Source organism: Mugil cephalus, chromosome 22 (assembly GCF_022458985.1).
Source record: "Mugil cephalus isolate CIBA_MC_2020 chromosome 22, CIBA_Mcephalus_1.1, whole genome shotgun sequence".
NCBI lineage: Eukaryota > Metazoa > Chordata > Actinopteri > Mugiliformes > Mugilidae > Mugil > Mugil cephalus.
This window is the reverse complement of record NC_061791.1, coordinates 17,749,554-17,775,510: the sequence shown is the minus strand read 5'-3', so window position 1 is coordinate 17,775,510 and position 25,957 is coordinate 17,749,554. Positions and strand designations below refer to the sequence as shown.

At 41.6% G+C, this 25,957-nt stretch overlaps 1 protein-coding gene across 2 annotated transcripts; it reads right to left on the bottom strand.

The window, feature by feature from the left end:
- Window positions 1-534: 534 nt before the first annotated feature.
- Window positions 535-25,551, bottom strand: mkln1 (muskelin 1, intracellular mediator containing kelch motifs). Of its 2 annotated transcripts, none has more exons than XM_047575649.1 (18): window positions 25,425-25,551; window positions 23,428-23,497; window positions 19,606-19,748; window positions 16,921-17,009; window positions 16,714-16,823; window positions 15,361-15,553; window positions 15,099-15,215; window positions 14,788-14,853; window positions 12,177-12,289; window positions 11,867-12,079; window positions 11,328-11,549; window positions 11,091-11,220; window positions 6,713-6,860; window positions 5,935-6,049; window positions 4,984-5,123; window positions 3,390-3,492; window positions 2,907-2,961; window positions 535-2,232 (listed from the first exon to the last, which is right to left on the bottom strand). In XM_047575649.1, exons 1-18 carry the CDS (start codon window positions 25,502-25,504, stop codon window positions 2,111-2,113), a joined length of 2,229 nt encoding a protein of 742 aa, XP_047431605.1. In that variant the 5' UTR covers window positions 25,505-25,551; the 3' UTR covers window positions 535-2,110. The 2 variants fall into 2 exon arrangements, with proteins under 2 accessions (XP_047431605.1, XP_047431606.1); XM_047575650.1 differs by having other exon boundaries at window positions 15,138-15,215.
- Between the last annotated feature and the right edge of the window lie 406 nt (window positions 25,552-25,957).

The following is a 25,957-nucleotide window of genomic DNA, read 5'->3' as shown; positions in this document are numbered from 1 at the left end:
ATTTCACTAGATCCCAAACTGATTAAGGATCCGTGAGATGACCCACAGAGACCCCTCCCCTCGACCCATAGGACCCCCTCTCTAACAACAATGTGTTGACAGACTCCAAGGGACACCCTCAGAAGGCCCATGTCCATTCTCTGATGAGTCACAACAAGACCTACGCAATATTAGGAAGGTGGTCAGGTGTTCTAGAGGAAAACAGGCCAAAGCAATAATAATTTGCTGTGTCAGATGGAAGGGATTTGTCTCGGGTACTGTGAGCTTGCAACAGATTCACAAGCTGATTATTTTTTTATTATTATTATGTCTTATGCCATGGCCACTGAGAATTCTAACTTCTGAAAAACACTTTTTGTAACTGGACACTATAATTTTGCACCTTTGATCCAGGTGTTTTTGTTTTTTCATTTATGCAACTAGTAAAATAACACAGATACAGCTACTCAGTGACAGCCATGTAAATTTGATTTCAGATTGGCCTCATATTTGTGTTAAATGGATGGGCAGATGACCACTAACAGGAGAAGTACATTTGATGCACTTGGGACAATATATTTTTATTACGTCTGATCAGTGTAGGTATAATTTTTTCCCCTCATTTTCTAACATTTTATAGCTCAAACAACTGATATATTATTCAAAAAGAAAAACATTTCAGCAGATCAAAATTGCAGCTCTGTTTCTATGTGATATTTTAAAGAGAAAAGCAAAGCTCAAGTAAAACTCTGAATCAGCTTAAATTTCTTGTATGAAGTTCCCCAAGTATAAGTGCAAGTTAGTGAGTTGGTTCCGTGACAGTACACGATGAACTTGGAGGGAAAAAAGCTCTTTATCTGCTCTGGGATTTTAGGAAAACGAAAGATAACACCCCCCACTCTCAAGGAACGTCTTGTCAACGCACCAGCACAAACACAATTTTCCCACTCTGCTGGATGACGGCCACCAGCACTTCATTCACACGCCCACCCCAATCGTGTTAAATTCTTCTTGATAAGTACTGATGAGTGGTAAACGTAGAGCCAGAAAGCTACTGTATGTGCACCCTGACTTCTTTTAATAAAGAGGGACAATAAAGAACATGATCCCCGCAGAGAGAACGTTCTATTCAGGAAACTTTGGAGAAAAAAAAATCCCCTATGTATATTTACATATTCTGTACACCATTTAACCACCCACAATTAAATTATAGTCCAATAAGTACTGAGGAAAAACATTAACTTCACCTTGTATCAGTCCGGTTTACAGGGATAACAACCAAAACCAATATAAATGCATATTTAGATATATTAATCTTTATCTCATAGAATCATTCCTCTACTGTTCCTACGACACTATTAAAATTGTTGACAATTTTTTCAACTGTGCAGCCGTCATGATCATAAATAGGGGCATGTTGATAGAAAAGCAAGCAAACTAAATAATCAAGCCAGGGACCTCCTAAACTTCTGCTGAAGAGGTGCCGAAAATGTGCTAAAAGAACAGAGGGGATGCAAACAGGAGACTCTGCCCATCTTCAAACGAATAAATTAATTTGACCTGAACTTTTACAACAGCTGGACTCAGCAGACGTCATCTCACCATCTGCTCCAAGCATGTGGATGGACACTTGTGGTTGATTGTGTGTGTGTGTGTGTGTGTGTGTGTGTGTGTGTGTGTGTGTGTGTGTATGGGGGGTAATCCAGTGCTTAAAATAAAAGGAGGGTCGCTGAGAAAAGATGGCAAATAGATGTGCAAATCCTCTTTTTTTTTTTTTTCTTTTTTTTGGTGTAAACCTTTCCGAGAAGATGAAAAACGTAAGTGATGCTTAGAGGGGCTTCGAGTGCTATGAGGAATCTTCATCAAGAAGAGAAAACAACTACAAACACACGCAAACGCCCCAGGCTGTTGTGGAATTTTTCTCATGTCCTTCTAGCATAGTGTTGTTGCCTGTGTGTTTTTACGACCCTCGTCGTCGTGGTAACGCGGCCTGTGAGAGGAGCGGCTTGAAGTGTAATCCCACCAGAGGGGGTTCAGGTATAGAAAAATAGCAGGTCTCCGTCTCCTCTCCTTGTGCGCGTGAGTGAGTGATCAGTCAGTCCAGTGGGTGAGATGCAAGAGGAGGGAGGCGCTAGAGGGTTATGAGGTCTACCAGGTTGCCCTTGGGCGGGGTCATGCTGTCTGGGAAGAAGTTGACGAGCGTGTCAAAGAGTTGTGTCCGCTGAGCGTACGTCTGGTCTACATCTGAGAAACCTGAGAGAGGGAAGGAGAGTGGAGGACAGAGAACAGAAAACATGGTCACATTTTTATGCATCTGAATTGACGGCTAGACACACATTGCTGTTTTTCCTATACTGCAGAGTTACTACTTTCCTCTGCCTCCACTCATAATCCACTAAACCCCACCCAGTCTCCAATAGTGTAATGCTGTTTTCTAATATTGTGTTGTTCTAGAGAACGCTCTACCTCAGTGCCTTTCCAGTAGGAATATTGTGCGGGTTATGGAAAAAAAAAAGAAAAGGTAAGTGATACTCCCCAGACTTTACCATGTGTCTGTTCAGAGAGGGGGGAGGCCCTGACTGACATGTATAATATCTGTGCAGGAGAAATAACTGCATACTGATATACTGACCTCATATAGCCACAGTATTAGGTAGGCTGTTTACATTCGTGTACACACAACTATACCTCTGGAATGAGTGTGAGTCATCAAACACTGAACAGTGCAGCCTCCACAAAAGTCAAGTTCTTCCTATAGGAGGGCTGAACACGAGTGCAGACTGATGGCTGTGAGATGAGTACCATTGAGTCCTAAGCAATAATTGTCCAAATCTGTATTTCTATAGATCAAATCTGGGGCCTGACTGAACCTAACTGAAGAACTCTTGAGTGTATTGTGTTTTTATGCACATCGATCAGGTTCTTACCCAGAGGGATGAAGTCAGAGCCAGACTTGAAGAGCGCCGAGGGCAGGAGCTGGAACTGAAGCACAACGCAAATGTCTGACTCACTTTAACATTCAACAGCACTGAATGAACAAACTGGCCGAGCAGGCGAAGCTCCAGTAGCTGCTGCGCCGCTCTGAATACAGATGAGGGCAGAAAACACATTTCTGATGACACATCCGTCTGGACAGATGGAGGTGGCAAATTACAGCTGCGGCTCTAACGTAATGGGGCCTCTACATTATTCACAAAGGAAGACGCTCACATTACTTTTTCCAGGCTATCTGGAAATCATTTAATGCTCTCATCACGTCCGATTCTCCCTCTGCTTCTCTGTTTTCTTTTTCTTTGATGCGATACATTTTAATATTAACACTTTTTCAAATACTGAAATACTGCAAACTGAAACTAATATTTGTTTTCTATTTATTTATATGTACAAATATGAAAGTCAATAATCTGTACCTCTTTGGTCTCATCAGGGTCTGTGTGGTCCACAGTGAGCGACAGGTCGTTCTGCAGGTACTTCAGTGCACTCAGTGGCTCTGACTGGGCCTTCTCTTCAAACCTGACCAAAACACAATCAATCACACACAGAGACTGCAGTTTAAACTACTGACCACGAGATGGCAACAGAAGCACAGCAACAACTTGTCCATGGTGTAAACGCAGGAAGTAACATCCCTGGTGAAAGAGTCTAGGAGGAATGCTGAACATTGTTATGGCTTGTTACCAATCAGCCATAACATTAAAACCAGTGACAGGGGAAGTAACCCGATGTTCTTGACCCTCATGTGGATGTTACTTAGACATGTAGCACCCATGTAAAGCAGACCACCACCCCCACCCCATAGCAATGACACTCCTTGATGGCAGCAGCTTTAAGAACAACAAGTAACATGAAGAGCAGCACAAGGTGCTGACCTGGCCTCCCAAATTCACTCCATCCCAAACTGATCAGTGGGATGATCCACAGAGGCCCCTCCTCTTGACCGATACAAAGGCCCCCTTCAGAAGATCCATGTCTATTCTCTGAGGAGTCACAACTGTTTTAAAGGTACAAGGGAGACCTACACAATACTTGAAGGTGGTCATAATGTTATGCCTGATCCGTGTACAATGACAGAGGCTAGGGACTGAGCTTATTTACCCTTGGATACGATACTCATCTTTTAATATTCAGTACTGGCTGACCCAAGTCGTGTTCCGATCTGAAATAAATTAAATTTCTTCCCCTGGAGTCATAAAGGCTTTTCTTATCTTTCTTGTATTCTCCTAGATCACACGTGCAACTGTATCAAGTCTAACAAATAGAGTGATGCAGCGAGGAGAGGGTAGTTCATATCTTGGCTCCAGAAAACCTGTGTTCTTTAGAGAAATCGTCTGGTCATCCAACACCATAAACTCTAGAACCCTCTCTGGATTATTCTTCACCTGGATGCAGCCTTTGCCTGAGTGTACTCTGTGTGTTCTGTTTCTGTTTCTGTCTTTTGTCAGTGGTGAATCAAGTTGTTTGAAGTGATAGTATAATATCTTCTACCACCACCTGGACACATTACATAATTCATGAATTTCTGTCTGACTGACTTAATTTGGAGTAAAGATCTTCCACATGGCAGACATGTTCAGTCACATGATCTGCGTTTCTCTTATTCTGCTTTCATTTTTGGCCGTTTTGACATCAGCCAACCGTCACTGAAACAGAAGAAGTTTGATGCTACTGGGATGTGAGAGGATGCATGTCAATGATACTCAAGTTATTCTGTTTCAACTCAGTTTAATTTAAAGGGAACCCTGTGTGTGACTGATAGGGGAAATGTCCAGACACTAATAAAGTTGACCTAAAAGATTAAATAAGTATACGACACCGAACACCTGCAACTCGCTTTATTTTTCGTGAGCCATGTGATCAAAATTCCAAAGGTCCTGATTGAAAATCATTACGCTGAAAATCTTCCCACAGGCTTAAGCAGTGTTTTATAAAATGATTTAATTTGACGTGGACCATGCCTAAAATACACAGCTTATGTCATGGTGCAGTGTCGGAGAAGTTACAGACCTGTACTTCCTGATGAGATATCTGCAGTGGCGGAGGAGGTACTCCTTGGAGGGCCGACACAGTTTGAGGGACCAGAAGTCGTCCAGGCGCATTTTAGGAGAACAAGACTTCCCGGGGTTTCCACCAAATAGGTAATGCACCTGGAGTGTAGGAAATAAAAATACACTGATTAAATATTCTGTTCTTCATCTGTGCATGCACTGAAATGTACACTGAGAGAAAAGAAAAACACAAAATGCTTGTGGTTCATCTTATAAATTTATGATCACCGTGCTTATTTAGTTTGTGTATGCCAACTATGGCTCATTAAGTATTACATAATGTGGATAACTACTTAGGAAATGTGCTTATTACCATCTTGCCTGAAGTTAAAGCAGAAGTTCTAACACTCATGTCCACATCTCCTCATTATTGACAGGCTCAAACTAGAGGCAGGACGTATATCATGCCAATTCTATTCTTCTTTTGGCTTAAAACATTGTTCTAATACTGCAAGGAGGAACATTTCGTGTTATTCAATAATAGTAATAATAATAATTGTAATGTGATTCTGTTATTCTGTTATGATTCAAAAGCTGACACTGTACTGAGAACAGCGAGTCATAGCCAGGGCTGTCATTTCCTCCAGATTTCTGACTTGCAGCTTGAATTGTTCTCGTTTTGTGAGAAGTTCTCTGACATCCACCACAAAGCACTTTGTGTTTGCATTTTTGTGTTAATGGAATAGAAGCCAGTCAAGACAGGTGCATGAATAAACAGCTTGTGATGAAGCGCGTTAACGCAACTCGGCACGAATGCAAATCTGAGACAGCTGAGCCCGAGTTTGCTTTGAAAAAGAAAAAAGAAATTAAAAAAAGTGTTTCGAGGTGTCACTACTTGAGTGTTTGACATGAAAACTGTGTGACGGGGTGTACGGCTGTAGCGTGCTCTTTGTGCGAGTGTGCGTGTTACTTTGTGCATCTCATCGTAGACCAGCTGGTGTGCAAAGCGAGGACACGGCTCTTCCTCCTGCAGAGCCTTGCTCGGGTTTTCTTTCACTGCCTGATCGTTCTTGTACACGCATGACCTGAGCAGAAACACACGCAGAAGAAAAGGGGGGAGGAGGGAGCAAATTTACATTAGTTCAAATAATGAAAAAAAAAAAAAGAGTCTCAAAGAAAAACTCCCTAACACAGTTTGTACTTCTATGTTTGTGAGGACCACCACTGACATAATGCGTTTCTCCCTCCTTAACCATCACAACTACATGCCCAACACACAAGGCCTAAACCCTCTAACAGCCACTAGAGGACACACAACGTTCACATAATGCTGCGTTAGTTAGTCAACAAGACACACGTTGCTACTCAAATCAATGTTCTGGAAAGTGAGAGTTACAGCCTGTTCTTTCAGCGACAACAAAACAAACACGCACACGTGAACATGCACACGTGAACACACTAGATTGGGAACAAGCAGTTCCCTGGTGGAGGGCTGAGGGATTACCAGCTGCGTGTGTGTGCTAATGCTCTGCATTGTGACGCTCTGCAGCGCGTATGAAAATGTTGAGTTACCAAGAGCGTGTGAGCGTTGTTTGCCTGCAAACTCCCTGCTATCTGTTGCGGTGAAGATCTCGACTACAAAGAGCTGGTGTGTGTGAAAGTACTTCCTGCGAGTGTTGTTGTGGTTATGATCAGAGAAGTGTCTCAGCAGGACAAAGTTTGTGTTTATTTTTCAGCCGGCCTCCTACCAGTTATTGCGAGCGATGTCGTAGATCCAAAAAGAGTTGCGCACGTTCTCCTCGCGCTTGTCCTTGTCTTTGCTGAGGCCCGACAGGACGTGGATCTCGTTGAGCTCGGGGTCGATGGTGGCTCTCTGGGTGAATCCCGTCATCGGCACTGTGCGCGCAAAATCGACAACAATACAGGAAGGTCAGCCCGGAGATAAAAACATTCACTTCTGCAGCAGATCATTTCCAGTACAGATAAGGAAATGAAAATGTTTACAGGGTATTCAGGTCAGCAGGTCTTATGAGCACTGGAGAGAGATTGTGTATGAATGCAAACTTTCATTTGACCAGTTCCATTGATAATAAAAGTTATTTCCCTAGAAAATTAAAAGAAAAAGCTAAGCAGCGAGAAACAAGAAAAGTACGTGATAGCATAGCAATCCGCCACCATGGCAACAAGACATACCAGAGAGACAGAGTGTGAACGCTATGCAAATTCAGCTTGGCGTGATAAGATACTCAGGGGTGGGGGCATATGCAGGTCAGTGATCACTGCAAAGCGTGCAGACTGCAGGAATACAGTTATGTATTATAACTTATAATTTAGCCGACAGGCCAACGCTGCAACCGGTCATTAGAAATCTGTTCTAATCCAGCCCCATCATACCTCTAATAGACAGTTCGGCTCAGCCGTGTCTGACTTGATATTTTTTGCCTCCTTGAATTGTGCACACAGTGGCAGAAGCACAACAAGCATGAAATTCATGATAAGCCTCCAACAGCTCGGCAGGCGACTAACTCAGCATTGGAGCTGCTGTGATGATCCGCTGCTTTACATGCAGGAAAATGAGGGATCATTTAAATGAGCCGACTCAAAATACAAACTGCAACTGTGTCTCGGCACTATTTAAATGTGCACACAGTTCTTTCAGTTCTTTTGAAAGAATGTTTCTTTTGACTCCACTTAGATACTCTGGGAAGAATCTCTTCCAAGGCAGATATAATTTTATGTCACAACGCTGTCTCATTAAAAGTAGAGGGTTACTCACCCACTATGACCTCAGCTGTAATTAGAGATGGACTGATATGGATTTTTAGGGCTGATACCAATACCAATTTTTTATTTTTTTTTTGTACATCAGCCTTGGCCAATGGCCGATACATGCTGCTGATTTTCCTGAGTCGATACTTTCTCTCCCTCCATTTACACGATAAAGATGACACAATGATAACCAATGTTACCAGTCTCGTTTTAGTGTGGAAGGGGCAATGTATGGGCTGCATATGTCCACAGCATCCACAGCATCCATACTGTCCACGTTTCCATTTTCCTTTGGATCCGGTGTGTGACAAACTGTGAGTTTATGTAGCGTTTTTACTTTGCGTCAAATAGTGTCGATTTAATCCACTTCTACATTGTAATAAAAGAGTTCTGCACCAAATTGAAACTGTCGGTTCTAATATTCAGTTGATGTTGAAACAGCGTCAGAAAGATGTATTTTGTGGCGCTGTTATACTGGACTGAATTAAACGGAAAAGTGTTTCTATTATTTAGCCAAGCTTGCTGACTAAAATGGGACTGCCAAAATAATAGAAACATGTCCACACAACAAAGTACAATCTAATAGTAATCAAAGTTGAATCAAGCTATGTCAACTGTTGCACTTTTACTAATAATAGCTGGAAATACACCTCACTGTTCTTGGTCTAAAAGAGTTGCTTTGCCCTTTCACACATGTAGCTGACAGTCTCTGGCTTTAACAAATGTGCGGAAATCAAATACTAGTTTTAATGGAGAGGTTCGTCTTGTTGTTGGCTGCGCTGTCCAGGAAACAACATCATTAATTAATTCTAGTGCTATGAGGTCAGACAGACAGAAAGAGAGGACTGAGAAACAGATGTTCACACTTCCACACACAGGTTCAGCTTAGAGGTCAGAGCATCAGCACTTACAGGATGAGCTATTGCTGCACTGCAGAGGCCTGAGCCACAGCACACATCCACATGTGTGTCTGATCAGGAGGGGGGGGGGGGGGGGGAACTGTTCGGGCTTGCTACTTCCTTCCTGCCAAAAGACATTCTGTTCTTTCTTGTTTAGTTTCACTTGCACACCCATTTGTTTTTGTTTTTTTTCAGTTTCATCACCGCATTATCTCTTGGTCCAGTTTCTCTCCCTGGTTTTGGCAGTGTGAGAAGGTGAGTTGTGGGTAGCAGAGGTCTATTTATACTGGGTTTGAAGGGGAGCCGAGACTGCGGCAGAGATTTCGGTCCGTCTGGCAGGAAGTGTGACTGCTGCCGGGGCTCTTTAGGCAGAGAATCTGTCACCTTTCCTCCGACAGCCAACTAACACGCAGGGCCATTAGACTCAGCAGACGACGCGTCTGCCGTGACAGTGCAATGTTATTTATTTTGTTGAGTAAAACAGTACCCACGAGGCCATGGGGAGCTGCCCATAATATGTTGTGAAAATGAGGACGCGTGAGAGCAAAACACGTGCTGACGTCAGAGGCAAAAAAAAAAAAAAAACACGTCCTAAAGAATGACTGCAATTATGTATCAGTCTTGTTTGACAAAATAAAGGCGCAGGAAGGACGATCCAGAACAACAAAGGGATTCAGATTCAGATTCAGCAGCAAAATGAAACAAGAGCGTATAGCAACAGAGAACGTCTGGAAACATTCTGAGCTACTGCTGCCGGGTGTGTCCTGTGTCCTGAGTGCTTCAAGATTTAGAGGTGTGGGTACAATCCAAGATATAAACGCAAATATGAACCAAGAGGTATAAAGCAAAAACAGCAAGATGTGTCGTTTAAGTTCAAGTGTCTAGCCTTGTACACGACTGAATAATAAAAACTATTTATGGGAATTAGTGCTGCTGCTCAGGTGCTAGAGCTGGCTGTCTGGTCTGGTTATTTAACCACAGGGAACAATCTGACCTGACAGAAATTGTTAAATAAATCTAATTTAACACCAGCCAACAATATTCCATCTTGCATATGAATTGGTAAAGCAGTGTGCGATTATCCGAGCAGCATATGTGGTGGACAGCTGCTTTTCGGGAGAGTAAACGTGCAGCATTATCTGGGACTCTGCATGCGAAGCCACACATCCAGCTGTGTGGAACTGTGTCACCCACAGAAAGCAAATGCATACACATAGCTTGATTTATTCAAAGACACTTTTGGGCCAGACAAAGCTAAAGGTAGCACACTTTAACAGATTTTTTCCAAGGGTGCAGCTATGCGGAGAATTTACTGCTCTTATATACCTCCGTTTTTAGATCAGAGGGTTCGGGTGCAAGGTTGTGAAATACTTAAAATGGAAATGTAAAGGTTCAGGGGGAGATTCCTTGGACTAATGCTACTGAAATGCCTCAAACTAAGTAAAACACTCGTTACAATCTAGAGCTGGGTGGCATATCAGTATTTTCTTTTTTTTTTTTGTTATGATATGCATTTTTAATACACCAGCATACCGGTGTATTTGATTGCACAACCCCCCGGATGCTGCGCCGAATCATTTTCAATATAGTGCTTCTAAAAACGTATGTAAAAAGGTGCCTTTTTTTTTTTTTTTATTGTTGTTGTTTGTTTTTTTGTAGGGTGACCAGGCGTCCCCAATTTCTGGGGACAGTCCCCGTTTTGAATGACCTGTCCCCCGCCTAAAGCCATCTCCGAAAATGCACCCAATTTTAGCTTTTTATGAATGAGAAAAAAATTGAACGCAGACTACAGCTATTACGGTGGCTGGGATGTGATGATGCATGGCTGCTGACACCAGGCATTCACAGAGCAGACCACAGATCTGAGGCTGAGTCCATTTTTGGCTGTGCGCCGGGAAATCTTGCATCATCCGATCGGATTTTCTCACCGGCCGTTATTAAAGAGGTGGCCAAACTATTTAGGTGAAATAACAGCTGACAATGATCGGTTGCCAGAGCAGCTTTAGGTGATAAAGTCATCATTAAGCGAAACATATTTATGTTAGTTGATGGCTTATTCTGCCATATAAAGGGCCTGCGTGGCAGGTCAGTCATCTGAGGGGTCGGAATTATGCAAGTTGATCAAAAAAAATTTTCATCTGGGAAAATGAAGTTCTTAGTTACACTTGGTTATACTTTAGCCACCTGTGATGGAATGCTGAGCCCTGTTATTAAACTTCAGGAAATGGAGACAAGGAAGTGAAACATCAAGGGTGGTTCTTACTTTGATGAATGTAGATCACCATTTTCCCAAAGTTAAAATTTAACTTGAAATTTAATTCCTCTCGCGTTAACCGATACCAATGGGGATTTTTTTTTTAATAAAACAGCAATAACAAACAAGTAAGTGTGACTTCATAAATCACCAAGTTATCTGGAGAAGCTTAGGGTGTATTCCGTTAAATGAAAGCACACTCACCCATCCCAGAGTCCTTCTTGGTGCCGTCAGATATGATCTCAACATGGTCTCCGTCCACATCATAGCTGAAGAAATCATTCAGGTACGTCTTCGACCTCTGACCCCCGAACACGTACAGACAGCGGTTCCTCTGTTGGTGAAATACACAAATATTTTTCAACATTCCACTCAGAGTCTAATGAAATTTGTCTGGTTTTTCTATCGTCAGCAGCAGACAAAACTTATACCCAAACTTACAGTGTGGAAGAGCATGCAGTGGCCGATGCGAGACTGGACGTCCTCTGGGCCGGCGTTACACGAATCCTCCCGCAGGAGGCTCCACGTTCCAGCCTGGCAGTGGTAGGCGTACAGGCCACTGAACTGCGGCTCTGACGTCCGGCTGTCCTCCACGCTGCCATTACACGTCAGGATGCGGCCACCGAATGTGTAGATCATGTGTTTCTCCGAGTCCATGCACATCTGCAGGAAGAGAAGGGAGAGGTCAAGAAAGAGATAATGCAGGTCAGATTTAGTCTTGATTTTCATACAGATCTAAACTATCTACTGTTAATTTTCTCCAACTTACATGAAGGTTGGGCTTTTATTTTTTTCTGAAACTGATTTAGAAGAGTTCAGTTTTATATTTCTTTCAGAGGATGAGGATTTACAATTAAATAGAATCACTTAGCAATGACAAATCTTCTGGTATGAAGATAAAGTACAGCAATTGTTTCAGCTGGTGCCAGTTTCCCAGCCTGTGTGTAAAGGGAGTGTGGGTGGCTTGAATTTGCAGCTACCTGGTGGTCGAACACCAACTTCGGCCCACCGTCCGCTGAAGTGTCCTCACTGAGTAGTGTCCAGGTGTTGGCGTTGATGTCGTATCGGTAGAAGTCGCTTTTTAGAGACTTGCTGTTCCTGACGCTGGAGTCCAGGTAACGGCCGAGCGTGTAAATCTGGCGTCGTTGCGAGTCGATGCACATCTTGTGGCACGAGCGAGCGCTTGGACCACTCTGATTGGTACACAGAAGACAGCCAATAGTTGATTCATTTTCTGCCTTATACCCAATATGTCATTTGGTTTTCTGTTGGCCTTGAAATGCTCCTCACCTCTTTCTCAGTGTCTCTGGAGATGCAGGCCCACTGGTTCTCCTGAACACTGTACGCCCAGAAGTCTGCCAGGTCCTGTGTTCCGTCCCAGCCTCCAAACAGGTACACCGTTTCTGCAGCGGAAATACTGATCAGCAAGAGATCAAACTGCAACTACACAACACAAGAGCTTTCTTCTCATCCTTCAACGGAAACGCTGTGACTCAAGCGGCTACTCTGAATAATCTGAACACCTGAACACCTACATTTCAGTCACCTCTCTGTGCATCAGCACCATGGCTTTGAAAAGGAAATCACAAAATCACTTATGGATATGTGTTCTCAGACAATAAGCACCATTTGTTTTGGCCAAAATGCCCCAAAACTGATAGTATCCGATAACAGGAATAAACTGCAAGAATTACTTCATTCAGTACACCGAGATTGGGAGATATTCATAATCCAGCAGCTCCTTTTTTCTATTAGACTGCCACGAGAGCGAGTAACATGATATATTATAGTGGAAACCATGTGCTGCCAGAGGTTATTCACGATACAGACAGCTGGAGGAACAGTCTGAGAAAGGTGGCGAGCTGTGGTGGAGACACACAACTCTCAGTATGGGTTCAAATCAGATGAGCTAGCCAACACGGACCAAGCTGTGTGAAGTATATGTCACCGCTCTATGTTGTGATCAAAGCTGAGTAACACATCAAACCGTTATAATCCAAGGTGGCCTGCGCAATTTCTGAAGGAATATTCAGCACAATGAGGCTCAAGGCTTAATCCAAAACCATACAAAGCCAATATGCTAATCTGTGAGGCAAAACGATTAGCTCCAATTAATGAGGCTTAATTACTCAGCCTTATTATATTTGTTTAGCTAAATCGCTTCCTATACATCACGGAAATATGCTTAACTAAATCCCTTATAGACCTTAAAATAAAATATAACATACATAAAATATTGGAAATCCGTATGCTTGGCGACCAAATTTAAATCCTCTGAACAAACTGGGATTTTTCTGCCTCTGAGGTGCTGATTCTCATTTCCAAAGAAAGTTTGTGTTTCTGGGAGCATTTACATTTGGGAGCTAATAAGCATCAAGGTTGTGATATACTGCCTCTAATTATTTAGTTGCTTTCACTGCTGTGAAAATATCATGGGTCAAACACAGGTCACTGCAGCTCAGACAGATGGACGATGTGAGAATTCATGTACCCAAACGCGTGTATGACGTTGCTGGTGTCACAACTATTACAATTCTTGGAGTGTAGAACCAAGAAGTGTTAAGGTAGCCACTGGTAAAGATCAATAGGTTCAGTTGTGCTAAGGTTCAGCAGAAATTGTATTTATTGTACTGGATGTTGACACTAGCTGCGTTTCCATATTTCTGAAAGTTCGTTAAGTACAATTGCACTTTGTACGTGTTTCCACTGAAAGGTGTTTTGCTAGTGAGCTGTAACTCTCGTAAAGTCTCATCTCACGATATCCCATAATTCTCTTAAATTCTCGTCATGCGAGACTTGACTCGGAGGAAGATGGACTTTAAATGTCACATGACTTCCTGCATCATCTTTGGTGACACAGAAATGCAAAAAAAGTGTTTCCATTGCACTTTTCCAATAAACTGTTACATCTATACATCTGAAAGAGTGTCTTACTGATATTTGAAAGTTTTTTTTATAATGTAGGCGTTTCCATTTTCTTATTGCGATATTAAGGTTTAGCACATTTCTAGGGCAATGGAGAGCAAATGTGGCCAAAAGTGTGGATGTTGGACCCTGGGGATAGAAGTAAATCTACTGCTTATTAGAACTAAATATTGCATCATAAACGTTCACATTAGCGTTAAGCTTCACATATATAATCTTACATAGCTTGTATATAAGATTGAGTCGTAATTGTGTCATCTGACTTCATGATGCATCATTTTCAGCATGAAACGATGTGCAATAGCTCAAAAAAATACAGGGAAAATCACCTATCCTTTTTTTGTTAGTTTATTTTTTTTTTTTTACTCACTGGTCTGGCCCAAAGTAACTAAAGAAAGTTCATTTTCAACAGCCTCTTTCTTCATATTTCAATCTGTTTGTTCCTTGTACATAAACTATGTGTCCATAACCATCTAAAAATACAGGAAATTTGAATCTAAATGGGATCAGGGCACAGGGCAGGACTAGTACAGAACAAAGAAATCATTTAGCCTCTCCCGTATCTACTTTCCCTATTGACTACTGCAACCAAAACACAGAGGTCAGTGTGTGAGGCTTGAGACAGACCGGAGGGATGCAATGCCTCCTCCAGGCTCTGATACAAGCTGCAGACACTGCATCACTCCCTCACATACACAAACACACAATGCAGGCTTTTCTTTTTCAGATAGCCGGCAGGGAAAGCACACCACCAACATGGTCAGATACCGAAAAAAAGTCACGTCCCGCCATTAAATTCTGTCAAAACAAAAGTAGAGATTCATGCGCCTTTTAGATAAGAGATGCCCTCTGGACGGTATATTTTGAAGGACAAGGCTGGAGGTGGAGAGGAAGGGGAGGGAGGCTTAATCTGATTAAACAGCAATAGAGCTTTGCGATCCGAGTCTGTGTAGGAGGATGTGAGTCACAGACTCACCGGTTTGGACGTCAATGACCATTTGATGTCCTCCCCTCATCCCTGGCCTGTTGTCGTCACCGTCACCTGCACAGAGGAGAGGACGGAGGAGACAAGGATGGTGTATGAGCGTGGTTTGGATGGAGGATAACGCAGGAGAAAGTGAGGAGGCGAATGACGGAAAATGGGTGGAGCAGAGGGGCGGGAGGATGGCAGCAAACAAAGAGGGAAGGTAGCGCTGGTTTAGATAAAAGACCACGAAGCTTTCAGAGTGTACTGAAATGTTTGAATGACAAATGGGGAATATTTCCCACTTGAATAGATGGTCTCACTGTTCATGTCGTCTCGGTTGATTTCTTGGGCGCTTGTACCTTTGTTGCATTTCGGGATGATCTGACTCCATCTGGGCTTGTACTCCTGCTGGCTGATATACTGGTTAAACAAACCGTCTATCAAGGAGAAAAGAGGTTCAAATATGGTAAAAATCATCATTAGTAGGGAATGAAAGCAACATTCACCCACGTAGCTTTTTTAAATTTCACAAAAACATTACAGTTTTCTTAACACAGAAGAAACTATTCTGAAGTCCAGTACCTCCCACAGCTTTGTCTATGAGCTCCTCACAGGCGTCAAAGTCTCCTTGCAGCACTAGTCGGTCGTGGAGGTGGGTCAGCATGGGGTGTTCCAACGCTATCCGAGTCTTCTTCTGCAGGGACTCGAAGGCCTCTGTATAGTTATGCTGCCGGAAGTGCTTGAGGCAAAGGCGTATGGCTTCCTGTTCTCTGTACTGCAAGGACACCAATGAAACGAAACCAATACGATTTGAAATCGGTCCACAAAAACAAGTTTAGGCTGTCCAAGCCTGACAAATGAGCCTGGAAATTCCCCTCAGAACCACAAACTAACACCAAAAGCAGGGTATAAATATCAATCAATTGAAGAGAACTGAAAAAGCAAAGAAGTAACCGATGCGTACTCAGATCTCTTTCTGCAATCAAGGGGATCCCCACTATTTATACAAATCACCGTGCTTACAACCACGTACTGCATTATACGTGATGCAAGCTGTACACAGATGTTAAACTTCTGTCGCTGATACTCTTTCCTTGTGAAGCTCAGATCAGACCATACCAAACACAACTGAACTGCAATGTACTACGCCTATCATAGAATACAGGGTTACAATATGTAACCAATGTTAGCCATTCACGTAGTGGACTCTATGTCAGTGGACAGCAGCAGGTGGCGGTAACGCACCAGCCAATAAAAATGGTGCTACTTGGCAACAATACATCCATTTTTACATCTTTAATGTATGTGATAAAGGATGTGTAATTAACAGGACATTTTGGTCTTAAGCATATCTTCATTGCTTACAGCTGATTAGCAGTGTCTGCCCAATGTCAGCCTCAATGCACGTTAAAATGATGAGGATTGTGGTCCAAACAAAGCCACTGCCATAGAAGTGCAGTGACTACGGTTTCAATTTTTTATCGCAAAATTATCTGTACAAGTACTTAAATGCAGTGAAGATGCTAATGTAGGCACTAGTCATGAAGGTTTTTGTTAGGTGTGAGTCCATAACCAAATCCCACTACAGAAAAACTGACAAAAAGAGATTTTTATGTTGATGAGAAGATGAATATTTTAGTTCGTTTTCTTAAAGACACAGCATGCTTGGAGGAACAGCACAACATGAACTGAGGCCAAACATAATCTGTAATAATGCAGTGAATTGAGCTATCAATAAATTACATGAAGGAGTTCAAAATAAGTTCATCTTGTTCAGCTGAATTTAAAACCGGTCTGAAACTAGAGACATAAGATGACAAATCAAGGAAACTTCACATTTCACAAAAGTTGCGGTTCTTTTGCCATCTGATTAATTCATCTAATCCACTCTTCTGGCTCTACCCCATGTCCCTTAGGTCCTGACAAAGTTCTTACCTTGCTGTACCAGTTAAGGCAGGGCTGCACCACATCAGGGTCTTCAATACCATGCAGCTCAATGTACCAGATGCTGAAGTTAAAACTCGGACCCCAAGACATCAGAGGCACTGAAACAACGGGAAAGAAAAGAAACAGGAAGATGAGAGCATATACATATGAACTGTGAACTAGTCAACGCGTGCGCACTTGACAGACTGTTCTCACCTATTTTGACAAATCTGCAGGGGAACATTTGCTCGTCAATCTTGTGCTTTAAGGTGAAGGTTTCCTTGTTGTAGTCATTCTTAAGGCCACTAGAGATGGAGAGAGAGAGAGAGACAGTAAAGAGCATGCAGCAGTTTCATGCATCATCATTTTGGGTCAAGTTGACAACAGAGAGTTGGTCAACCTCCAACTCTGGCAGTTAACCAAACTTCAGAGGATTATGTGGATGGTGTGATTTGACAATTACTGGGATAACTTTCCTGCCATGATTGAAAGTTCTCCAGAGGAAGGTGTTTCATGCTGAGGTAAACACACTATAAATGGCACTTTTAAGTATTTACTAAAAACTAACAACAGGTAGAACTCCATGTGAGACAGCTGATGTTACAGTATTCTAACCAGGATCTGACTAGACTAGACGCACTAGGAGATGCATTTTAAAGGCAGGTGTGATCACAGGTACTTAAAGCTGGTCATTTGTGAACAAATCACTCAGGACTTATGTTCCACCGCCCCTGTTACACGGTGCGATGAGTACACCGTCACCGTACATTAGGGTTGGGCAATTCTATCCATCCCGCGTTATATATCGATATGTTGTTTTCCCAGAAAATATTGATTATTCAGCCGCGAGTACCGATACATTAAGTCCCATTCAAATCCCCCGTGTTCCGCCTGGCACTCTGCTTACTTCATTTTGTCCAGCATTTCCAAGCTGTAGACTCTATGTCCAGTCACAGTCATATATTGTGTAATTGATGCTTTCAGTTTTCAGTTCAATTAATTCAATCCAAGTCAATGGAACACTCACAAGATGTCACCACTATCACACTGCCCCTTTAAATCTTTCAGAAAATGATGTAAGTCTATTGAATCACTTCATTGGCTGAATATCGTGTATCGTATCATCAGATTCGTGTATCGCCACAGCCATACTGTACATACAACAAAAATCTGAAGTTTATTGCTGATTGAAGCAATGAAAAAAGGAATTTCACTCACTTTGCTTATTGTTGGAAAACAAGACAGGGGCTAGTGATGGAATATGTTTTCATTGCTTTTCAATCTTTAGCACAGAAGAACGTCCTGGATTATAGGTGGTTTAGTCTTGTGTGTAAGTTTGCCATATCCATGGCTACTGTGACAGCCCAGATCCTACGCAGACCCTAACACCATAGCTGACATGCATCTCCCCAGAAATGGACCTACGCCCCGCAGGACGTGGTACAAAGTCATGTTTGAGGTCTCTCATGGTAAGAAATGTGACAGCTTGTTTCAGGCGTTGCAAACAACAATTACCAACAAAGAACGTATTGAGATAGGCAGCAAGGAGAGTGTGTGTAAATATACAGGTGACGTAGTTTTACAGTTTATGTTTTTTTTTATTTCTGTAAAATGTAGACTGGTGGTAGGGCTGAACGATATATCATTATCATATCTATATCTAGATATGAACATTCAAGATATTAATATCGAAAACGCCTCTATTGAAAATACCCTCCCCGCGCTCGCCCTGCATGTACAAGTCTGGCAGTCACAACAAACTTCAGTTTTTACGATTGCCCTTGAATGCACTGCTAAGGCCACAGACCTTACTTCATGCCTGCTGTGATCGACAGCTGAAGCCAACCAATGACAAACATATGAGGGCAGGAGTGAGGGAGAAGGAGACACACACTACAGACACAGCGGGGAAATTAAAAAGAAAGAAAGTTGGTGGCGCACAATCTGACTTGGTGCCAAAACATCATCATCATCCTCCATTATTTGGAGGTATTTTGGATTCAAAAAGGACGATATTAACCGGAGTGAGGCGTTGTGCAGGTCTTGCTTAGCAACAATTGCGACGAAGCAAGGTAGCGCAACAAACATGTTTCACCACCTGAAACAACACCATTGCGTAATGCGTGTTATTTATTCGTAATCTATGTTAATGTTGACGACTGGCAGTGAGTTCTTAAAAATAAAACTGCACTTTCCACCTTTTTTTGTATTATGATGTTTTTATTTTTCTGAAAAATGCTTGGTTTTCACCGAACCTGTAGTCATATCGTATCATATCGATATCGAGATATTTGGCATATGAAATTTTGTCCATATCGTTCGGCCCTAACTGGTGGCACAGTGTGTGGGTGTTTTAGTTGTTTCATTTCCATGTTTGTTATAGTGGTATTGTTATTCTTTCTATTTTATCCACTAAATAGCAAGACCCCAAGACCAGTAATAGTGTCTGAATACATTTGTCTTGGAGAGTGAATGCACAATTTTTCACCAGTCCATCATCTTTGTTGCATTCTGGTGACCTTTTACTACAGTGGGTGCTGTTCCATGAATTTACTTTAGTTCACTGATGTTTAAGAGCAATTACGTTTAAAGTAGAAAGAAAGTCGTTCACGACCACAAGATTCCTTTGTGGTGACACAAAAGACACTGGAAACAGAAGGCAGAACAGAGTAAACAGTTTATAGGTACTCAGTCTGATCCATCAGTAACACAAGCTCCTTTACAGATACTGTAAGGACAGTATCAGCTGTGTTCTGAGGCAGCTCTAAACATCGTCAGCTGTGAACCTCAAACTATCACAGACTTTCCTCATTGGAACACAAATGTTGTTAATATACATTCCCTGCATACATACATATCCTACTGCAGTAATGACAAAAGAAAGTTCAGATAACCTCTCACCTTGACAAAAGTTCTGTCATGTTCTCTTCGCTCATCCCACCAAATACTTTGAACTTCTTGAGGTTGCACACATGAGTCTTCTCATACTTCCCGAAGGTGATGCTCTGGACAATTGCCGGCCTTTCCAATTTCAAGATTAAAAACTGGAAGAAAGCAGACGTAGACATATTACAACAACTGAAAGCAGACTGCAGAGTTATGATGCATTTAGTGTATGTGGAGGACTGTGGGAATTGGGCTGTGACAGTGGAAGGCCATGTGCTGGGAAAAGATTTGCTCATTATCTAAACACGTACAGCAGGATCAGTCCACTGCATCAGGTAAGTGACAATCTATGAGCTGTTTCCGCACGACAATGACAAATCACCATCAGCCATTAAGCCAGAACGAGTAAAGGCCACGGGCTGGAGCGCTGATTAAATGTGCCACTGGAAAGCAGACATTTAACAAACCCCAGACTCTAACCCAACGTCACATCCACTAAAAGGATAAAAGACCCATATAAAGCCATCTACTAGAGCATATCAACATTACTCAGAGATGAAACTTTGAGTATTCCTACGTGAATTTCCCTTTCCAACCTTTACGATCCATAAAAAAGCAAAAGCAGACATGAATTTTGACTTTCCGCTGATCACATTTATAATGAGTCATTTGACATGTAGTAATAATAATAAAACCGTGATCCTCCCATCAAGCTCCGGCAATGACTCATATGTTCTAGGACATCATTTACAGATCCCTGCTTGTAATTTGGCTCTAGCTTTGTTTTCATTGGTTGATGGAGGAGGAACAAACCATTTGAGTCATTTGAAGGTTATGCCATGGGCACTGATAGACCAAGACGGTTCAGTGCGCAACAGTGGGAGTTTCCCTATTACCCATGACATAAATAATGAGTTTTCATGAGATGTGGCTGTATTTACGATGTGAACAGAGATTCACTGTCTTATCTCGGGTGACACAGTTTTCTGAAGCCAAAACCATCAAGCATTTTGTTTAACCTCCAACCATATTTGCTACACGATGTAGTTTGTTTGAGTATGTCAGTACAAATCAATGATGGTACACAACAAAGGTTAAACTTGCCACACAAGAATTAACAGAAGCTACAAGATATGTGGAAAGTTGCTGATTCATTTTTTGGTTTACTAATTAATAAAGTTAATCAACTAATAATACGTTTTAAGACTAACATTGGCAAAAACCAATCAGGATTTCTGCAGGTTTGAACAAGTTGAATTTAAGACCTTTTTAAGACCATTATGGGTTAAGATTTAAGACCTACACGAAGTACGAAAAATAAGGAAAATACAGAATTACTTTCAAAATACCAAAATGCAGTCATTCAACTATCAACCTAGGTCCTCCCTGGTGTTGGCTCCACTACTGAAGAACAGAAACATAATAGGCCAGGGCCAGAGGGTCATATGCAAATGAAGCAGTAAATGGTCATAAGAATTTAAGCCTTGACTAAATGTTGTTGAAGACCTTAAATGCAAAAATGACTTATTAACGCCTTAATTTGGGATTATCAAATTCTAGACTCTTTAAGACTCCACAAGGCAGAAACCCCGACCAACAGACTAGACATGAACAGCAAAACTGAAATTTAAAGGGACACTACTGCAGAATTCTCATTAATCAATATACTACACTACACCATCCTGCTGCCATACGAGACCAAAACACTGTGAGGATATTGACTCTGGTGTGTTTAAATTCAAGGGGTGAGTGGTTAACCATTGTTTTGCAATGTTTCATTTCCTCTCATCATGCAACGCAAACTTTCAGATTTAACCTCAAACTCCAGCTGTATGCCGCAGTGTCTCTGCAGTGAAGTCAATGGGTTCAAGAGACACAAAGAGAGACGTTTCTTCTTCATTGGATGTAGGTAAACAGTTCCACCTTGCGTAGTGATGACTGGCTTCCTCCAGCTGAAATGGGGATTGGCTGTATCTGACCACTTTGCGATATTGTCGTTACTAGGAGTGCTCTGATCAGCTTCTGTGCAGCCAATCACGGGAAGCACTATTGCTCAACACCAATCACTGATCGCTACGTCTCTCTGACGCCACGTTAAAAAAAAAAAAAAAAAAAAAACATGATTTTTAACACACTCCTAACACTCGCTAAGATATAAAAAAAATCCCTATAATATGGTTATTCCACATCAGTTACTTAATAATACTGGACCTGGACTTTTGACAGCGATTTTTTATAGATGAAAATAAATAGGAAAAAAAAAATAAGTATGCACAAAACACCAAGTTTGAATAAAAATTAAATTATGCTGAAACAACAAAAATAAAATCTGCATTTGTGAACAGTGAACACAGGTAGACTGACTGACAAAACTAGTGGCTGTACGTTTCAAGGGATGACTGGCTCCAATAGGTTGATGTGCTTCTTGTTTGCTTATTCCAGCACATATAGCATCCATGTTCCACTTTGTAGTACTTTCTCTAGGTGCATGGGACTGTCCTGTTCTGCTCCTCTAGTCAGGACATCACAAAGCAGACCACGTATCTGTGGCGTGACTTCATTTTGGACGTGCGCCAGGAAATTATTTCACAATTCTTGCATCATCTGACCGGCTGTTATAGAACTGGCCGATCAAATTATCTAGGTGGAATATTGGCCCGTGATGATTGGTGGTCAGTTGATCAGACCACCTTTATCCTTTATCATCACAGCGATCGAAAGACATTACAGCAACTTATAAATGATTAGATACTGAAATCCTTTACCTTTATTATAAATAACTGGCACAGTTCTATTGTATGAAGCAAAACATGGCAATTGTTTTTCTATATTCTTACAGTAAACAAGCTCATGAAATTAACAAAAGCAACGAGTATTTTCTGCATATCTAAAAGCCTGATACATCTTATTTCTCTGCTCTAAACAAATCATGGAGCCACATTATTACACTAGGTTTCATGTTTCTTCATTGCACAAATATGGGCATTTACTGAGAAACGGCTCCACACCTTCAAACTGTTTTACTTTCACTTTCTACAGACCACTATCCAGAAACACAAACTGACCACTGATAGTAGTCTTACATTTGTTTCCCAGAATGTCTTGAGGCCTGATTTATTTCCATGTTAAATGCAATGAGGACAGAAAGCAGTCAGCATTTTGCTCTCTAGAACATTTTTCAAATGTAAAGAAAAAGCAAGAGGCAATAAAGAGATGTTGTAAAGGAAGCCAGGAAAAAGTGGGAATTGTTGACGTAATATTAGCACTGCCTTCCCTGCATATAAGTTTAAAAAGAACACACTACACATAAATAGTGACGTTGTATGGATTGTAATGAATGACAATTATACACCACAAGACCCCTTGAACTTTACCGCTTCGCCTTACCAACTGGTCTCTCACATCACCCTCTTATACACATAGTCCACAATTTACACGTATTCACAAGGCATTTCATTACTACAAATTCAGCCACTCTTTAAATAATCCATTAGTTAAGCAACAAAGGTTAATGAGCAACTATTTTAGATAGCTGATTCATCTTTTTCAGTCACTGTCTGTTAAAGCTTATAAAATCAGTCAATTTCATTTCTTTTTTTGCAACTTAAAGCAGAATGGATATTATATGACCTGTAAAAGCACCAATTTGGAAAATTAGGGTGACTGATTAATCAGTAATGAAGACAGTTTGTTACATTTTAATTTAACCAGACTCCCACCACAAATCAATTGCAGAGGAAGTGCAGTGGTAAGCTGCCATCCCACTCAGTTAAACACACACACACACACACACACACACACACACACACACACACACACACACACACACACACCTACCTGTGGAGGGTAGTTGCTCTCAGAAGACCACCTGGAAGACTGATCATTAGGTTTATCCACCAAGATATTCCTAAAAGACAAACAGGTAGAGTTTATCCTCGTGGAATTTTAACTCATCACAGCAGCAGCAAACGGGGAACAGAAAGCAAGGTGGTCAGATTTCTGAAAAGAAATCCGGGGACATTTACAGCTCGAAGATTAAAAAAAAAAAGAATTAAATGTCATCAAGATGGAATGATGAAACCGAGAAAATAATGTTTTCATTTATCAATAGCAGTGCGACCGGCTACCGTGATAACTGTCGTTGCAGTCTGCGCTTGACACCTGTGCACTGAATTATGCTATAGGCAGGTAGGGATGTGCATTTTTCCTTTCGATCCGATACCAACGCGAACATGCCGACACCACTATCAATAATTTTAGATGTCTACTTGTGTATGGCATTTACAATGCACATTTGTAATTATGAAAAATGTATCTTATACCTCTGTATAAGAATTAAACAAGCTGCCAAATTCTCTTTAATCGGACAATTTAAGACAATCGGTGCAAATCAACTGAAAACCTGAGCAAATCACATTTAAAAAGAAATTTCTCTCAAATAGAAATGAAAACAAGAGCAGTCGCTCTGATTTTGATATAACCCTTTTTGGACCAGACAGAGTGGTCTTTACGTGACAGAACTTTAACTCTGACAACAAAGGTGACATCCTACATTCCCTATCATTTCCCATTTGTACGTTTTTGTTAAGAAACAACAGCTTGTTGACATGCTCTACATGTATATGCCTGATGTATTTTCACCATACACCTGGATATAGTGCCTCGCTGAATATAAAGGCTTCCATGACGGAGGTGTGTCTCAGGTGTGTGATGGATTTCCCGCAGCTTCCTCTCTCTCAAGCTTTTTACTTTTTTAGAATTGATTACAGAATTGAAATATCGATATTCCTGGATCGATACACATACCTACGAGCAGGTTCATTTAGCTGAGTAGTATCGCTACCGACCACTAGCTAACGATTGTTGCTAATTGTATACAATGATATACACACATCGCAATTCAGTAACCTTAGCCTCATAAACGTCAACAAAAGCTAGGCTGCATGTGGAGTGCTGAGCTAGCAACAAGCGAGTATTTGAAACTACTTCGCCTAAAAATACTAAAATAAACATTCTACATGCAGACGTGTTCACGCGTTTAAGCGACCCATTAAGTGTGACATTTTGTTTTGATAACGTCAGCTTCAGACAGCCCTTTTTTTTCTTTTTGTATATTTTCTTTCAAATTTCATATAGTTTTTTTGTATATTCTCGTCAAATTCCGCGCCACTGTGACAGGGAATTTTCCCCATACGTGGGACAAATAAACAGTGTCTTATGTCTAAACAAGCTCATTAGCATGGTTGCTAAAGCCCAGCTCTGGTTAGATAACAGCCGAGCTAGTTTCCCCACTTTAGCTCAAGAGTCAAGTTGGCTAACGTAGACGTTTGTTTTTAACAAAACGGGGTCCCGGAGTGCCCATTGTTGAATTCAATTCCAAATTACGGTACTGTTTTAACCTGGCAATGCAAAGAAAATGCCGAATTAGTTTCAACGCGAAGCACTGGGGCTGCTGATCCAAAACATTCTCTTCATAAGGAGAATCTCAACTTTATTCAGCTATGCTTCCACGAATAGACAATGCACCAACTCATGTCCGGCACTGAATAACTGCCAACAAGCTGTGCCTTCCCCTGGAATAACTCATGGTCGCGTTAACTAGCCTGTGTTTTCCATGCTCGCTCCAGTGGATTAATAACAGCATCACTGTCGGGGCGGCTGGGATCCAAACCAAATGTGCCCGTTGCTGATGACGAAGCTAGCGCTAGTTAGCTCGCATCGCAGACGAGCTAGGCCTGAAATAAACACTGGTGCACTGGGGGAGATAGAAAAGACCACCAGCAGCCGCGAATCCTCGTGCAGACGCTGAGCCATCTAATGTGCGCGGTACTCACTCGGGTAAATATGTAGAGGAATAAGAGCTCCATTTAAAAACGCTGAAAGTGAGGACTCTGCTCTCTGGAACGACAGCCATCTTGTTGCCGAAGGTAGTGGTGGGCGGATCGATCCAAATATCGACAATATCGATACCAACATTGCCAACGATATCGATCGATACCAACGGAATGAGATCGATACGTTCCGTTTCTCTCTGGTAAGACTGCAGCTGTTTCATTTTAGAGGCGACCTGGCTGTGTTTGTCTCAAAGGTGCTGCTGTCACACAGCAGAGCAGGCCTAAAATGAAACGACAGCAAGTTTTACTATCTGTAAAAAAGGGCTGTAAGATACAGTGGTACCCCAAGAAACTTGCTTAAGCATGTGAAAAATGATGGAAAAGAAAACGCAGAGCTACAGAAGCGCACAGATGAGGAGGTTTATTATATTCTTCCTCCTAAACTACAAGCTACTCAAAATGGTAGTTGAATTTGCTGTGAATGGATATTTTTGAGCATTTTATTTATTTAAGACAAAAACAGAAATAAGGGT